Consider the following 18,570-nt stretch of genomic DNA (forward strand, 5'->3'; position numbering starts at 1 on the left):
ATCTCCTTCTGCAAAACTCAAAGCCTGACAAACTGAAGGCTCCACCTCCTCATTATTGCAAAAGTACGACCTCCTTCCAATCAATTCAGCCACTCCCTGAGTCCCTTGGAGTCTCATTCACACACCAAAGTGTCCTAATCTTTGGAAGCACGCCACCCACCTCAGAAATTGATGCTGCATTACCATCCTCCTCACCCTTGTACAACCAAACAGAGCTTATAAAGAAGAAATAAGATTGAGAAAATTTACCTAGCAGTGGGGTCGGAGATGTTAGGCTGGTGTGAGACGTGGTTGAAGAAACAACGGTGGCTTAGCACACGTTGGTGATTGTGGCAGCGGCGATGGCCAGGTTGAGAGAGAGCAAAGAACGGGGATGGAGAAGAGAGATTGAGAGAGAGTGAAATGGGTTTGCTGAGTTAACCCTTTTGTTTAACCACAGTTGAGCTTCCAGAGTTAAGTGCTTTCAATTTTAATTGACGTGGCAGTTTTTACACCCTTGATTTATTTTAGATGCATCCTGACCCTTAACTGGACACTCTCCATTTCAAAGGGAAATGGAGAGGATCCGGATCCCTCTAGGCTTGGGGGTTTTCACAGGTGGTCCTTTTTTTTGGTGAGAAACCATTACCAAATTTTTATTACGTGTACAGTAAACTTATGTCAAGTATTACAAAATGGGTGGAGCTTGTGTCCAGTGGCTAGTGCCACTAGACACGTTGCAATGTGAACAAATGTCCATATCTTAACGTGTCTAGTGGCAACTGGTCACTGGACACAAGCTATTCTCTTACAAAATTGGTCATTTGAAAGTTCCTTTCTTTGGATCCATAAAGAAGTTATGAAGTCTGAACCATCATGTTCTGCTTTGGCCCATATCTTAAATCGGCCAAATTTGCCATCTAACATCATTTTTGAAACATATTTGGTTAATTAGAATCGTTTTTAAGCTTATTAGCAAACTAAAATTTTGAGTGTTTTAGACTCGAGTTTATTGTAGCAACTTGAGTTTCATATGCTTGTAAAATTGATGTGGAAAATTATCCACATGGAAATCGAGTCTCCAAAGAAACAACGCAACATCAACAAAAACAAGGAAGCACCAAACCAACCTAGAGAGATCATCAATAATAGAAACACAAAGCAAGAGATTAGAAACAAAAACCACGAAAATAGAAACATGAAGTAACAAACCCAGAGAGATAAAAAAAAAAAAACAAAAAAACAGAAAAGAAAAAAAGAAACATGAAGCAACAAACCCAGAGAGATAAAAAATAAAACAAAAACCACAATGAAGGCAACCTCAAACCTCCCTTACCCAAACCCCCATGAACCCAGATCTCCCTAACCCAAACCCCTTAGCTTAGATTGAACCCAAGCGGTGAAGCTCTAGTTGAAAGTTTTCCTCTAATTCCTTCATTTTTTTTCTTCTTCTTCTTTGAATTGCATAAATCAGATTTGTTATTTGTGTAAAGCAGGAACTTGAGTTCACATGGATTTTAATCTATCTCAGCTCTGCTAGCACATGGAACTCGAGTTGCTACAGTGAACTCAAGTCTAAGAGACTCGAGATGTTAGTTTGCTAGTAAGTTTGGAAATGATGCTAACAAAAAAAATATGTTTGAAGATGGGTGCTATATGGAAATTTGGCCTCCTAGATTATGTTGCACGGATCACAACAAATCATGTTAACAATGGTAAAAAATAAGTTATAAAACATATTGTGTCTGCAGTAACATTTCTCAAAAGGAGTTATAAAAGTAGGGCTACCCAACCTACCGTGAATTGGTAATGTGTTGTTAAAATGGTGATTGATTTTGGGCTAGCATTAGCTAATTCAATTGGGCCTTGCTAAGGATTGAAAGAGAAGCTAGTGGTGAGACACCTCCATACTGGGAAATTAATTATGTAGTATTCTTTTGTTCTTCTTCTTTCTGCTAAAGTTCTTAGGGTATCATGTGCTCAAGATGTTGTACAGGCAGGTACTCTCCTTGCTGAGGAGGAATAATTATCACTTGTTTTGGATACATGCTCTCTTACACTTAATGGGTCCTAAAGATGTGTGAGAGCCACCTATTGTGATAGAGTGCTATATGTATGGGCATTAAGAGGGTATTGCACTATGTAAAATTCCTCTCAATTGTAGAAATTGAGAATTGAAAAATTAAAAAAAAAAGGAGAACTTTCAATCTTAACTGTAAGGGACAAAGTCTAAATGTAGTAAATGTACCATAGCCTAACTGGCCCATCAGGGCTAAGAACAAAAGAAGGCCCAAACCCAGTATAGTGGACCCAAATCAAGGTGGGTTCTAGGAGCACCTCCAGAGCATGAATTATGAGAGAAGAAGGACAAGGTCATCACAAAATTTCGAGGAGTACCATTTTAAAAAGGGGGAGGGGGGGGAGAAGCCTCTCCACTGAAGATTGCTCGAGGAGCGTTCTACCTTTGGACAACGAGTTGTCTCTCTTCGTACAAACACACCTACCTCCTAGAGCATAAGTAGGGGCAACAAAGGACCAGGAGAACAAACTAGAAGGAGAAAAACCTCGGAGGGACAACCATCACCTTCGCATTAAATGCACCCTAACTACTAGTAATGTAACATTTATGGCTCAATGACACACTAGAATAGTGTCAAACAACCAACCTTCAATCCATCTTTACCTCAAAAGAAGGGAGTAAGGAAGGATGTGACAAGTATTTTTACCAGATCCATGCCTACCCTACAAGTGGACAATAGGGAAGGGACCTTCATGAGTATAAATAGGAATAGACCCCCTGTGCACTAAGGATCATGAAAAATTGTGTTTGAGAGAAAGAAAAAGAGTCAAGTAGTGCAATAGAGTCTTTGTGATTCTACAACCTTTTTGAGTACACTCCTTGGGGATGTTGAGGACCTTTTATATGGTATAAAAGCAGTTTTGTTCATTTCCTTCTGTCAAAGTCTCTTGTTGTAATTCATTTGAGATTCCTTGTACATTCGTGAGTTAGTTCTTAATCCACCTCTACAAATTAATTGATTCGATTTAAGCCTTAATCCATAGAGAAATGGGTTTTACCTATACATCGACCATTGAATAAAAATAGTTTGAAGAATTAAAAAACTTTTATGAGATGATCGAGAGCAAATGCATTAGGTGCAATATCCTAAGTCACTATATATAATACGTTTTTATCACAATCCACATATATGATATAATTGTATCAGGAGATAGAATCTCGTTGTGGAGAGACATATGTACCATATGAACCAAACAGTTCGATGGTTGTAATGTAGTAAACATTGATGGGCCTAATTGGTGAATGAACTGATAAAATCATTTACTGTAGATTGCTATAAGTTTGATGCATGAAGTTAGGATTCATATTCCATATTCTTCCGATTCATGTATGCAACATATATTTGAATTACAGAAAAAAAAAAATTGGCTTCAAACATGTTTGGAGTTATCTTGCTCCAATCTATGATGTGGTGATTAAATAAGTTATTCATTTTTGTTAGACGACTATTTTAATGAGTCATGTGATTTGTTTAAATAATGCACAAAGATAGTCCTATTAATTGCCATGTAATGACTTGGAAAAGATAAATCCAAACATGTTTGAATGTTTGAAGCTAAAATAATTACATAGAGTTGACCCATTTTATTTATTTATTGATAGATACAATAGAATTCAACCTATGACATCGGTTCCATAATAATTACTCTTTATTATAAATTTTTTTGACTCGGTCGAGTTGAACCGGCGGACGATTCAGGTAAAGACCACTCTTTATTATAATTTATTAGGCCAATAAACCAATTAATTTTTGGTATAGGTGAGCCTCAAAACCTATATCTCTCATTTGACAAGAAAAGATTTTACCAGTTGAGTTAACTAGAATCTACATTTGACCCAATTTATAAAGACCTGGGAATGAGTGTTACCTAATTGAGTCAAGCATTAAAATAATAAGTTGCAATACCCTCATATGCTTGAGTGTCTAAATTATTATTATTATTATTATTTTTCTATTTCTTAAAAAATAGTTTAGATGCCCGAGTTTAGATGTACAATAAGGCGAACATACTATTTTAGTAGCAATAAAATTGGTAAATGTTATTTATAACTTGTAAGAATTTGGTTCCTACCATCAAGTCACTAACGGAAATTGACTACAAGTGAAAATAACAGGGACTAAATTAATTGCTACCAAAACGTAGGGATCAAATTGAGAGTAATTCCAAAAATATAAGGATTAAAATGGTATTTTTGCCAAAGTAAACCATATGGGATTTGAGTTCCATCCACTCCAGGGTGAAAGTTAGGGGAAATTTGGCATGTAACACGATTTTTGAAACATATTTGTTAGTCAACATGTTTTCAAAATTTATTAGCAAACTAGCATCTCAAGCCTTAGAGGCTCGAGTTCAATGATAAAAAAGATGATAGTTTGGTTGAACTCAAAGTTTTAAAATTGAATCCTTAAAAAAACAAAGATAGTTTTCAGGATGTTATTGATTAGTATTAAAGGGTACAGGTCTTCACATGCTGAGTCAAGTTGGGTTGTGGCACAACCTATCACTTGGCTCAACCACGTTAGGCAAGTGATGAAGGAACCTCTATCGACATGAGGAGATCTCAAGATCTTCACTAGATCTTAGTGGAGAAATCAATGAACTTGAACAATGCACTTTACTTTATATATATATATATATATATATATATATATATATATATATATATATATATATATATATTAATTTTTTGGTTTTCACGTCTCATGTGAATGTGATCCATAAGGTCTTAGATTTAAGTCTCTTTTAGTGAACGCTACCAAAAAAAAAAAAAAAGAACTCTGACTATGAGGCCTCACATAGACTTAGTTACAGACAACTCACATTATGTAGGTAAATTGGTATATAACAAGGATAATAAAATGTTAGCTCCTATGTAACACCATGCACAAGTTTATGAAACTGGGGAAGCGTTGTAACTTTGTTCTCCATGTTGTGAATGTGGTGTTATTTGGGTGAAGGAAACACTAAAAATTTGGGGTGACAAGGATAATGTATTCCTAGTATTCTTGTTCCATCAGTTGAAAAGGTAGTCTTTTTTAGCTCCTTTTTTTATCAACTTCAGGATTTAATCCAATTTTCAAGTTGCTATAGCAAGGTTTATGCTTTTACTGGCACTTGGGACCAAAATCAAAGATAGAAATACTCAAGGACAGTGATCTTGCAGTTAATACTTAATATTGATTCGCTTATTACAGTGAGTAGGTTAATGAATTGATAAAACCATTTGTTTGGGTTAATCTAAGTTTGATGGGTCAAGTTGGAGTTTATATGTGACAGAATTCCACTTATATTTGAATGATCCCTATCAAGGTACAATGATTTTAACTTGTTTAAATTTCTTTCATTAAAGAAAAGACATTTGGGAAGCAAAGATACAAAGAAGCAGTTTGTGAACAAGGAAAAATCAATTCTCTAGCTAATAGTTTGCCTAGCTTGCTGCTTAATGGTCCAATTAGGCCTCATTTTCATTTGCACTTGACATAACAGTCTCGGTCATCTTTGACGATATAGGCAATTGTGTTGGTTTAGCTACTCCAGACATGCTGTCATAAGTACCTGTTTAAAATATACAATAAAAGACATGATAAGAGTCAAGGAATCACTTAGTGTAAAGTATCACAGCCACAGGGATCCCAAGTATAATCCTATTGATTAGTTTTGTTCAACTTAATTATGTCTCAATGGTTCCTAACTCTGAGTTTTCTTACCACGTACTTGAACCTATGAGATCTAAACAAAAATGCCTCATTTTTCAATAAAAAATCCCAGTACAAAATATTGCATGTGCAAATGGCATAACTCAGAGGTGCAATAAAATTAGCAATAGATGTACTATTAAAACAAAGAGAGAGAAATCTACTAAGGATGTGTCACCGTTTAAACTAGAATCTTTACCTTTATCTAGCTTCAAACTTAGTTATTGTCACTTCATTTATAGAACAAGAAGCTCCTCCTGTGACTAAGTCCAATTTTTAGAAGGTCTTCTAAAAACGAAAGCAAGTTGTTTAGGAAAAGAAAGAGTTCTTTCACTACTCAGCATGAGATGGACTGCCAACATAGTTGGTCGATCCACTACTTCTTCTTGTACACATAACAGCCCAACTTGAATGCATCTCAAGACTTCATCGGAAACACATGACTCCTTTATCGATGAATCAACTATATCCAAAGCTGTATCTTCTCTCCATAGTTCCCAAACCTGTGTGGTTTGTAGCATAATCTATAAAGAGCTGTACTGTGAATGCAAATGGTAAAAGATTGTAGCTTTCTATTACTTATATGCCCTATCAAAGTTAGGGAAGGATGCTCTTGATAAGAATCACTATTCTTCTTGCCACTTACAATCTCCAATAATATGACACCAAAACTAAAGACATCTGATTTTGTTGAGAACTCTCCAAATACTGCATACTCTGGTGACATATAACCACTGAAGATAAACAATATCAAAGGTAATCTTAACATTTGCATAATACTTTATAACTTTGTATGTGTTCAAGCATGTGAGTCTAAGTGTGTGTGTGTAGGTTTGCACGTGTGCTATACTTACTACGTTCCGACAACTATGGTTGTCTTATCATGAGTTTGGTCCTCTTTGAATATACGAGCCATACCAAAATCTGAAATCTTGGGATTCATCTTGGCATCTAGTAGGACGTTGCTGGTTTTAAGATCCCTATGGATAATTTTCAGTCTTGAGTCTTGATGAGGGTACAAAATTCCCCAAGCAATCCCAAGGATGATTTCAAAGCGTTTCTTCCAGTCTAGGAATGAGCTTCTTGTTTGATCTACAATAAAAGCTTGCTCAAGTAAACTAAATGTGATGTAATAGTGTTGAAATATGTGGTTTTTACCTTCTAGAAACTTCAAATATAATATTTTTTTTCTTCTTTTGCACATATATAACAAAAGGATATAAGAGCACTTGCAGCAGTGGAGCTAAATAGCTATATAGCTATTTTAGCTCTACCAAAACACAAAAAATCCTCTTGCAACAGTGGAGGTATAGCTAAAATTTTTAGCTTAATTGCTACAGTGCTCATGTATCTATACATGAGCACTGTAGCTAAGAGTTAAAAGAAAAAATTAATTTTTATTTGGCTTCCAATTAAAATAATAGAGGCAGATTATTTGTTTTCAATTCTTTTATTCATGCCTCTCTCTCTCTCACAGTCACTCTCATCTCTTCTCCATCCGAAGCTCTCAAGCTCACTCTCTCAAGCTCACAGCCGCTGGCCCTTTCCATCTTCAACGTCACCGACCCACCAGCTGAGACCCACCGCCGATCAGCTGAGACCTACCGCCGATCAACTCTCTCAACTCTCTCAAAACTCTCTCAAGCTCACCGCCACCAGCCCTTGTCATCTTCAACGTCACCGACCCACCAGCTGAGACCCACCGCCGATCAACCCTCTTAGCCTCAGACCCACACCGTCTCAAGCTCTCAAACTCTCTCAACATCACCGACCCACTCTCTCAAACTCTCACCTCTGTTTCACCACCGTCCCAAGCCGCCGGTCAGCTTAGACCCACCTCTCTATTTCACTTCAGGTTAGTTGTTCTTTCAGTTTATTATTTTAGATGCAATAATTTTTTTGATGTTCATCTTGTTTGTGTTGTGATGATTGTGTTTGAATACAATTGTTGTTGTTGGTAGTTTGGAAATTTTCTGTGTGCAGGGAACTTTGCATTTTTTTTTTTTGGCTTTTGATTTAGAGCATCCATGAATGGACAGAATGACTTTGTCTTGGAATGTATTGGGATTTTTCTGTTTGCAAGAATTTGAGAATTTTCTGTGTGCAGGGAACTTTACATTTTTTTTGTCTAATTTTATGGAGTTGGTGGCGGCGGAGGCGGCGGCGGGCAGCGGTAGCGATTGCGGTGGCTGTGGAAGAGTCAGCGGTAGTGGCAGTAGTGGCGGCGGTTGCGGGTGGTTGTGGTTGGTTGTGGTTGTTGTTTATTGTAATGAATGTATTATTTTATTATAATGGATATATTATTTTATTGTAGTGGATATATTATTTTATTGTGATGTTTATATTATTTTATTGTGTTGAAAGCTAAAATAGATCTACTGCTACAGCATGTTTTTTAAAGTGAGTAGGTAAAATAGATAAAGTAACTTTTTATGGGGCTAGAAAGTTAAATTTTTATCTCCACTGCTGTGGATGCTCTAAAACGTGAAGGCCATAGATTTTTACATAGAAGACATACCAAAAATAAAAGAGTCTAAACTTTTGTTGGGCATGTATTCATAAATGAGCATCCTTTCTTCCTCTTGAACGCAACAACCTAACAGTTTGACAAGATTCTTGTGTTGAAGTTTTGCAGTCAACATAACTTCATTTTTGAATTCTTCTATTCCTTGTCTAGAACTCTTGGACAGCCTTTTTACAGCTATATGTTGTCCATTAGATAATTGGCCCTGCAATCATGACCCAAACTTAAGCTTACTCATGAATATTATTTTAAAGCAACAAAGCGCTATCGGTTTCTTCAAAAACTTTGGTCATAGCTTATAGTAATGGAATTTGAAACAGATAAAAATGCGCAAGATAACGACAATGTCAATGAATTGTAATTGTACCTTAAATACAGAGCCAAAACCTCCTTGCCCAAGTTTGTTGGTAGGAGAGAAATTTTCAGTGACAGCAACTATGCAGCTTAGATCGAAAATCGGTAAATCTGGACGTGTACCACTGTCCTCGAGCTCATGCCCCTCGAAAGAGCCTTTGGTACTCGCAAGATTTAATGATTGATAGTAAACTTCTCTCTTCACTGTCCCAAAAAATATTTGAGAGATATTGCTTAATATAACTTTGTAATTCAGGATCTATATGATATAGTTCACATCATGTGGAGGACTAATCTAAATGACTCCTGATATATGGGACGTTTTGTCATAGCTGAGCCGAACACATGTATTTGTGAACAATACAGCGCACAAGTGACTTTATTTACCTTTTGTTTTCTTCTTCTTCGCTAGCCAAATATAGGCTAGTAAGGATACCAGAAACATTGGCACAACAATAGACACTAATGCAATAGCCAGCTTCCTCTTCTTGCTAAGAGAACGTTTGGATTTGCTTATATACTTAGCTGAAGGGGAAAAAAAAAAAGTATGAAGAAAACATGATTCAGAAATTGAAAAAGAGAGAATGAAACTTATAAGAAAATGCAAGCAAGTGAAGAATGCTACCTAACTCAGTTGCATCCACACGAACATTTAGTTCCGACCCTTCATCTGTAAACTGTAAAATGTCCATTAATTCACCAAACCATGCCAAGCATCCGGTTCCCTTCCCATCAATGTTCATGCTGGTAAAAGCAGCGCAAGAGCAATTCGTCAAGCATGCCTGCTCGCACTCTGAGCTACTCATACTCGTGCCTATCAAAGCTAAATCAATTGATAAATCGGGAAGTTTCAAATGCTCCAATTAAACAATCCCTTCTCCATTTTTACACATAGACAACCCCGAGTTCTTCTTCACACAACCCTCAGAACCATCTCTGAGATACCAATCCCTTGGAGACTTAGGCTCATACCCTGGCAGACACATGCACTCAAACTTATTAATATTATCAGGATTGCGTTTACTATTCGGACCACATTGCCCATACTTGTCACACCGGTATTTAGGTGCTGAACATTGTTCCTTCCACTGATGAACACCATCATCCCACGTAAGAAACTGAACCAATCCAGTGTTGTCCAACACTACTCTTGTCATGATGGAAGGGTCATCATCAGATTAGTAGAAAGATATTTCATCTTGGTTGTTAACAAAAAAAGACTTTTGACCTGATAAGCTTGTTACAGTGAATACATTATTCCCTGGCGAAAAAGGATTTCTTAAATATGGGGCTGAACCGTTGTACGAAAACACTTGTGGAGAGCAATCAAGATTCATCTTATGGCTATAGTTTCCAGTTCCAGGGTCATCTTTTGACTTCCAAGATGTTAGGAACGTGTTTATCCTAGTCTTAAGATTCAAGCCAAGCTTCATCTTTGGAAGCAAAGTATCTGTAGGATGGTCAAAGCTCTGCCACAGCACATTTTTGTTATTGTCCTGGACTAATACCAAGTTTCCTGAATCAAGAAGCTAAGCTTCCGAGGAGGTTGTCACTTGGTCTTGGACAGAAATATTTGTAGACCAAAGCGGAAGGCTATTACTGTCATGGAGGACAAGGTCTCCATATTGGTTCATTGAGAGAACTCCAGAGGAATCATTAATGGGGTCGTTCCTATTTGCAACCCACACATTGCTTTTGGTGTTGCTTTGACATACCAAATACCAATATACTTGAAGCTAGAGTTGCCAGGGCTGAAGAAGCCTAAGGCAAAATTGTTGCGTTTGGAAATCAAAGATTGGCCATCTTTGATGGATTGGTTTGTTGTTAAGGTGTCAAGGGACGTGCAAAATTTGAAGAAGAGAACGATTAGAATCAAAGACTTGAACATGTTTTTTTTCAGCACATCCTTGTTTGTGCAAAAGGTTTCTTAACATGGAACATTTTTTTTATTTTTTTTTTATTTTTTGTGGTTGAGACCCCCCAAAAAAAAAAGGTTTGACTAAGGATTGTGCATATGGACTGAGAATTCTCTAGTCGCCATTTCTTTTTAGCGTGCGTTTGCGGGGCAAGTGTGCTTTTGGGTGTGTTTGCGTTGTTGGTTGGTTCTCGTAGCACTATTTACGACCTAGCCAAACTTTGCGAGACGCAAATTTCTAGGTAAATTTGGGTTTTCAAATAGTATTTATATATTTAAAAATAATTTTGTTATAGTATTTTCAGTAATAAGTTTTCAATTTTCAGCAAATTAGTGGTATTCAAACAGACCCTTAGTGTACGTTTGCGTTTTTAGTTGGGTCTCATAGTACTGTTCATGACCCAGCCAAACTCAGCAAAACGCAAATTTCTAGGTAAATTTGAGTCCTACAGCACTATTCACACATTTAAAAATTATTTTACTACACTGTTTTTAACAATAAGTTTTTAGTTTTCAGCAAATAAGCGATATCTAAATAGACCTTTAATTTTACTTTTAGTGCAACTTGATGAACTCGCTGATCAGCTCCTGCTGCTGGATGCATCAAACATGTTGAATATTGTGGCACAAAAGGGCCTAGTTCAACAGACCATCGGTCTTGGATTTATTTGTATGGGGCACAATGTTTTAGTAACAACGGTCGTGTTAGGAAATCAAAGATTGGCCATCCTTAATGGATTGGTTTGTTGTTAATGTGTCAAGGGAAGTGCAAAATTTGAAGAAGAGAATGATTAGAATTTAGAATCAAAGATTTAATCCTTTTTTTTTTCCAGGAAATCCTAGTTTATGCAAATGGTCTTAAAACTCAAAAAAATTATTATTTTTAATTTTTGTGGTTGAGACCAAAAAAAAAAAAAACTAAAGGTTGTGCGTGTGGACTGAGAATTCTTTAGGAATTGGGAGTCAATTTTTCAGCGAAGGCTTTTGATGACTAAAACAATGATCTAGATCAGATTTTCGTACAAGAGGAAACTGCAATTTTTTTTCCCTATCCTTTCATTTTTCTTTTGCTCCAAATGTGATGAATAAATTAAAGTCTTAGGGCAAAGTAGAATTCAACTTAAGCAATCTATATGTTAAACTCTAGAGTCTATACTTTATTTTTCAGTTTTAGATGTCTTTGTGATTCTCAAAAAAAAGGAAAAAAAAAAAAGCTTCAGATGTCTTTGTGACATATCTCACTCAATCTTTTTCTCTCCGGAATTATCTAGAGCTTCCCTGCATAGTTTAATCTCAGCCACAAAGTTTTAACTTGTCTAGAAGGTTGGTGAAAGAGATATTTTTACTATTAGTCAAAGACTATAAAAGAATGTGCTAGAGAATTCAATGTCGGTGAGTTAACTGACTTTAAGCATGCATAAATATGTAGAATTCGTTAAGGGCCAATTACACCAATAATAATGTGACTTAAATAAGCGCCCTCTCAACATGTTTAATATAAACGCGTGTCAATAAAAAAAAAACCATAACATAAAAACAAAAAAGAATCTTATAGATTTGAAAAAAAATTACATCTCAGCAAAGAAGCAATTAACACTAAAATTTCTGAAATTCTAAACTTTGTTTTATCAACATAGTACAACTTAAAACAATGAACCATAGAATAATGGAGAACTTTGTTCTCTTTTTGTTTTAATAGTAGAAAAGGGAACGGAATAGCATAGTAGAAGAATTAAAACCTTCTAGGTTGTGTTCCTTGCAATCCTCCAAAACCAAAGGAAACCCACAAAAAAAAAAAAAATCAAGCAATAGTGAACTAATCGAAATAAAAGAAAAATTAGAAAAATCCATATGGAAAAAGAGAGAAAAAAACAAGGATGTACCGAGATTCAAAGTTAGGAATTGAGGCAACGCAGTAATGGCAGAGTTTACAAACAAATAGAGAGACAAACAAATATAATTTGGAAAAAAAAAAAATTGAAAAGAATTGGGAGAATCACCTGACATGATAAACCAATCAAAATCTCATCCTGATTATATGGGTTAGTTGACAATTGAAGATTTGGGTGATTTTCTAAGGTGAGGTCAGATGGGAAGAAAAAAAATTGTGCATGAAGATGTTAGTTGTAATTCCACCATCATTGATTTAGCTCTTAGATATTCTTAGAAATTCCACCACCATTGATTTATGTAAGGAATTACAATGTTCTTCATCGTGGTGGGGGGAACATCTTTGATTTACCTCTTAAATTGTTGTTGTAATTCTTAGATATACTGAATTACAACAACGATGAAGTTGAATTATAACAACAATATACTGCATCTCCCCACCACATTGTTGAATTTCTTCATAAAGTTAAGACAACTTTATTTCTTCATCGTTGTCCCTTCCCATGGTTTTCCGGATAGAGAGAAAGGTAAGAGATAAAGAAAAAGCGTTAATCGGGGAGGGAAAGAGAGGGCATACTATTGGCTATAAGCAAATAAAATTTTAAGAATTTTTTTTTTTTTTTTTCATTTAGCCTTAATTTTTTTTACTGTAAAGATAGAAATATATTAATCAAAAGGAAAACAAAAGAAAACAAGCAGGCCCGGCCCAGGAGCTTTTCAACCAAAGAAACGGCCCAGAGCTAAACCATGGGCCCATAACTCCAGGACCTGCTAAGACTTAAAGACAAAAAACAAGGCCATGCAAATTACACAATGGCCATGCATACAACGTAAAAATATAAATCATCCTCCTCGGGGTAGAGTCTTTGCAAGTCTCTGGTATTCTTCTAGTAAGGATTCTTCCTGCTTAAAAATCTCGCACAGGTGGGTTTGAACAATTTTGTTAGTGGTGATGTTTGCAAAACAATATGGAAAAATAGCATCTCAAGTTTTTAAGACTCTAGTTTCATGATAGAACTTGAGTCTTAAATGCTCGAGTTCCTGAGTTGACAAACAAAAATTATCTACGTGGAACTTAAGTTTATAATACTCGAGTTCCACCATTCTAGATCGTCCTCCTTCTTCCTCTGCACTTCTTCTTTCTCATCTGCTTCTACAGATTTTTCCTCTATTCTTCGTCTTCCTTTTTTGTTTCTTTGGATTTGCGTTCTCCAGATCTCTATTTTTCTTCTTTAGATCTGCGCTTTCTAGATCATGTTCTCTGTTGTTCTTCTTCCTCCCGTTCTAGTTCTTCTTCCTTCGGACTTGGTTCTTCAGTTCTGGTTCTTCTTCTTCCTCTTCGTTCTTCAGATACTTCTATGAAACTCGAGTATGAGAAACTCAAGTTTTGCGTGGATAAATTGTTCCACCTTAGCACTAGAACTCGAGTCCAAATTGTTCCACTTCACAGACTCAAGATGCTAGTTTCCTAAATGGTTTCAAAACTATGTTTACTAACAAAATAGTCTCTAAAAATTATGCTAGTTGGCAAATATCCCCAAAATTTTAACTTAACTAAAAAAAGAATAAGTATTGAGGTGTAAAATTGTCGGAGGTTCAAAGCCGACGTGACAAGTTTTCATGAATTCAAAAAAAAAAAAAGTCAAAAGCTTTAGTTATATAGTATTTATAGATTACTCAAAAGGAGTTATTGAAGCAGGGCTACCCATCCTGCTTTAAGTTGGTTATTTATTGTTAAAATGATGATTGATCTTGGGCTAGCATTAGCCAGGTCTTGCAAAGCATTGAAATAGAAGCTAGTGGTGAGATATTGTCGCACTGGGACATTAGTCATGTAGTATACTTTTGTTCTTGTTCTTGTTCTTTTTTTTATTTTTTATTTTTTATTTTTTTTATTTAAGTTTTTAAGGTATCATGCACTCAAGGTGTTCTACAGGCACTCTCCTTGCTAAGGAGGAATAATTATCACTTGTTTTTGATACATGCTCTCTTACACTAAATGGGTCCTGAAGTTGTGTGAGAGCCACCCATTGTGAAAGGCTACTAAATATATGGGAATTGAGAGGGTATTTTACTATGTGCAATTGCTCTCAATGGTAGAAATCGAGAGTTGTAAAAAGCATTTTTCAATCTCAATTGTGAGGGGCAAAGTCCATATCCTATATAGTGGGCCCAAAATAAGGTGGGTTCTAGCAGCACCTCCGAAGCATGAATTATGAGGGAAAAGGGACAATGTCATCACAAAATTCCGAGGAGTACGATTTAAGAAAGAGGTGGGGGTTGGGGGGGGGGGGAGAGAAACCTCTCCTCGGAAGATTGCCCAAGAAGTGTTCTACCTTCAGACAACTAGTTGTCTCACCTTTTACGAACCCACCTAGCTCTCAAAGCATAAGTAGGGGCAACAAAGGATTAGAGAATAGACCAAAATGAGGAAAACCTCAGAGAAGATAGCCATCACTTCCGCATTAAATGCACCTAACAACTAGCAGTGGTGCATTTATAGCTAAATGACACACTAGAATAGTGTCAAACAACCTACCTTTCACCCATCTTTACCTCAAAAGAAGGGGGAAAGGAAGGATTGGACAAATATCTTCACCAAGTCCATGCCCACCCTACAAGTGGATGGTGAGGGAGGGAACCTTCATGAGTATAAATAGGAACAAATCCCCCGTGCATTGGGGATCCAAAAAAATTGTGTTTAAGGGAAAGAAAAAGAGTCAAGTAATGAAATAGTCTTTGTAAATTTATATCCTTATTGAGTACACTCCTCCTTAGGCAAGACCTTTTATGTGGTATAAAAGCAGTTTGAGATTCCTTATACATTTGTGAGTTAGTTCTTAATTCACCTCTACAAATTAATTGATTTGGTTTAAGCCCTATTCCATTGAGAAACTGTTTTTATCCATACATCAACCATTGAATACAAATTGTCAGAAGAAGTAAAAAAAATTATGAGATGAACAAGAGCAATTACATCAAGTTAAATATCCTAGGTTGCTATATATAATGTCTGTATCTCAATCCACATATATGATATATTTGTAACAGGAGATAGCATCTCATTGAGGAGAGGCGTATGTACCATATGTACCAAACAGTTCAATGGTTGTCATATTGTAAACATTGACGGGCCTAATTGGTGAATGAGTTGATAAAATCATTTGTTGTAGGTTGCTATAAATTTGATGTATGAAGTTAGGATTTATATTCCATATACTTCCAATTATAACATATATTTGAATTACAGAAAAAAAAAAAAAAATTGACCCCAAATTTGTTTGGAGTTATCTTGCTCCAACCCATGATGTAGTGATTAAAAAAATCATTCATTTTAGTTAGATGACTATTTTAATGAGTCATGTGATTTTTTTAAATAATGCACAAAGTCTTATCAATTACCACGTAATGACTTGGAAAAGATAGATCCAAACATGTTTGAATGTTTGAATCCAAACTTGTCCTTTGAATGACCCATGGAGGTAATATGGTTTTAATTTTTCAAGTTTGGGTTGTAGGAAAAGACATTAGGCCTGGTTTGAAGGAGACCTGAAGAAAAGAATAAGATGACATTAGGCAGCAACGACACTAAGAAGTGGGATATTTTAATGTACTGGGAACTTGGTGCATTTTTTGAATTAGAAAAAAATCACGGCCTGACTAATAGTTTCCCAGGCTAGTTTGCAGCTTAATGGTCCAGTTATGCCTCATTTTAGAATATTATACTCAGTGTGTTGTTGTTGTTGTTGTTAATAAATAATTCAATAGTTATAATAGGGATGGAGCTAGCATTTTGAACCGTGGATGTCTTAGAAATATTAAAAAAAAATGTCAATTAGTTGAGTTACAAAACTTCTAGCCAAATGTGTTGTTGAAGCCAAAATAAAGTAAAAATAAAAATAAAGTATAAGATTAGGTGAAGTTAGTTTATGTTAATGACATGCTAAAAAAATTACATAGAGTTGACCTATTTTATTTATTTGTTGATAGATACAAAAGAATTCAACTTGACGTTGGTTCTATAATGATTGCTATTTATTATCATTTATCAAGCCAATACACCAATTAATTTTTGGTGTAGCCGAGGTTCGAACCTTAAATCTCTCATTTGACAAGAAATTTTTTTACTAGTTGAGTTAACTGAAACCCACATTTGACCCAATTTATAAAGACCATCAATTGGAATAAGTATTACCTAATTGAGTCAAGCATATAAATAATAAGTTGCAATTACCTTAGATGCTTGAGTGTTTAAATTATTATTATTATTATTATTTAAAAAATAGTTTAGATGCATGAGTTTAGATATACATTAAGGTGAAAATACCATTTTGGTTCCTAATTCATTTTGGTAGCAATCAATTTAGTACATTTTATTTTTAACTTACAAGAATTTGGTTCCTACTATCAAGTCACTAACAGAAGTTGACTACAAATGAAAATAACATGAACTAAATTGATTGCTACCAAAATGAATAGATCAAATTGATAATAACTCCAAAGTCTAAGGACTTTGCCAAAGTAAACAGTATGAGATTTAAGTTCCGTTCACTCCAGGGTCAAAGTTGTCTTGTGTGCTCAATAGGAGGAATTTGAACCACATTTATATCAAAATTTATCCCATCGTTTGAATGTCTTGGTTCGGGTATGTATGGAAGCCTAAAATTGGATGTGATGTACCAAATGATAAGAATGCGTCTGAGATTCAATCATAAACCATTTTGCCTCGATTAGATTGTTTTTTTATATGGATTTAGTTAGCTTGATTATTGATCCATTAGCCAAATTGAATCTTGGGGAACTTATCTTTCTATAACAGTGACTGTTGATGTCATTTGGAGATTTGAAAAATTAGTGTTGGTTGGCTAACATGGATTAAGTTTTTCATTTATTCCCTGATGGTTTGGTTGAACTGCTAAGAGACTTGTATCTCAACTAAGACCTCATAGTATTCTAACAAAGAGGTCTAGGTTCCAATCCCCCACCCCCCCTAAAAAAAAGAGGATAGTTTGGTTGAACTCAAAGTTTTAAATTTGAATCATCAAAAATACAAAGATAGTTCTTAGGATGTTATTGATTAGTATTAATGAGTATAAGCGTTCACATGTTGAGTCAAATTGGGTTGTGGGGGATGAAGGAACCCTCTATTGACATGAGGAGATGTCAAGATCTTCCCTTGATCTTAGAAGAGATATCAATAAACCTGAACAATTCACTTTACTTTTTATTTTTATTTTTATTTTTTGGTTTTCACGTCTCATGTGATTTAAAAGGTGTTGGATGGAATGGAATGAAATGTATTAATCAAGGGAATAGAATGGAATGAAATGTATTAAGCAAGGAAAATGAATGAGATGAAATTTTTTTTGACAAGTGAACTGCTCATTCATTAATATGTAATCGATCATGATGCAAAGCATCTACAGCAGGTGAGGGCTCATTTTCCATCTAATATAGATCGTCCACTATATTCCTAGCAAATCTAGCTAAAGAATGAGCCACCATGTTTCCTTCCCTTTTTACACAACTAAAAGCAACAAATTGCCTACCCGAAATATAATGTCTAATGTCATCCACTATTTGACCATACAAGGAATTATTTATTGTAGAACTTGCTATAGCTCTAATGACATTTGAATTATCTCCCTCAATCACCAAATTTGAGAACTCGGCTTCCATAGAAAATTCCAAAGCTTTACGACATCCCAATGCTTCTGCTTCGTCACTGTTGTGCACATATTCTCCCTTAGCCGACATACCGGCCATCACCTCACCTGCAGAATTTCTAATTATCGCACCAACACCAGAGCATTTTAAGTTCGAGAAGACCGCTGCATCAAAATTCAATTTATAGGCATCCTGCGAAGGGGGCTGCCAATAGCTGCTACTTCTTGGTGCTGCATTAGACAACACCATATTTGCTTGAGCTTTCTTGTATTCTTCCAACAGTTTAGTTGCTCTATTGTTCAATTATTGCGGGTCCTTCATTTGTCCTCCATGCACAACCACGTTCCTCTCATTCCATATGAGCCAAGCTTGAACAAGGAAGAGCTCCATCTCTGTTGTAGTAACCTGTCCTCCAAAATTTCAAAGAGCTACAAAAAATCAAATTGGTTCGTCTGAAGCTTCTA

General features: G+C 35.6%; 1 protein-coding gene and 1 pseudogene across 1 annotated transcript; both read right to left on the reverse strand.

The window, feature by feature from the left end:
• Positions 1–5,957: 5,957 nt before the first annotated feature.
• LOC142634443 (G-type lectin S-receptor-like serine/threonine-protein kinase RKS1) lies at positions 5,958–10,522 on the reverse strand (annotated as a pseudogene).
• A 7,365-nt stretch (positions 10,523–17,887) lies between these two features.
• On the reverse strand, positions 17,888–18,355 carry LOC142634559 (uncharacterized). Its single transcript, XM_075808860.1, has one exon. The coding sequence runs from the start codon at positions 18,353–18,355 to the stop codon at positions 17,888–17,890; it is 468 nt and encodes a 155-aa protein (XP_075664975.1).
• Positions 18,356–18,570: the final 215 nt, after the last annotated feature.

Source organism: Castanea sativa, chromosome 5 (genome assembly GCF_040712315.1).
Source record: "Castanea sativa cultivar Marrone di Chiusa Pesio chromosome 5, ASM4071231v1".
NCBI classification, from domain to species: domain Eukaryota; kingdom Viridiplantae; phylum Streptophyta; class Magnoliopsida; order Fagales; family Fagaceae; genus Castanea; species Castanea sativa.

What these genes read in the sequence shown, in the direction of transcription:
- LOC142634559 (XM_075808860.1), bottom strand. Translation starts at nt 18,355, where the DNA reads ATGGTGTTGTCTAATGCAGCACCAAGAAGTAGCAGCTATTGGCAGCCC.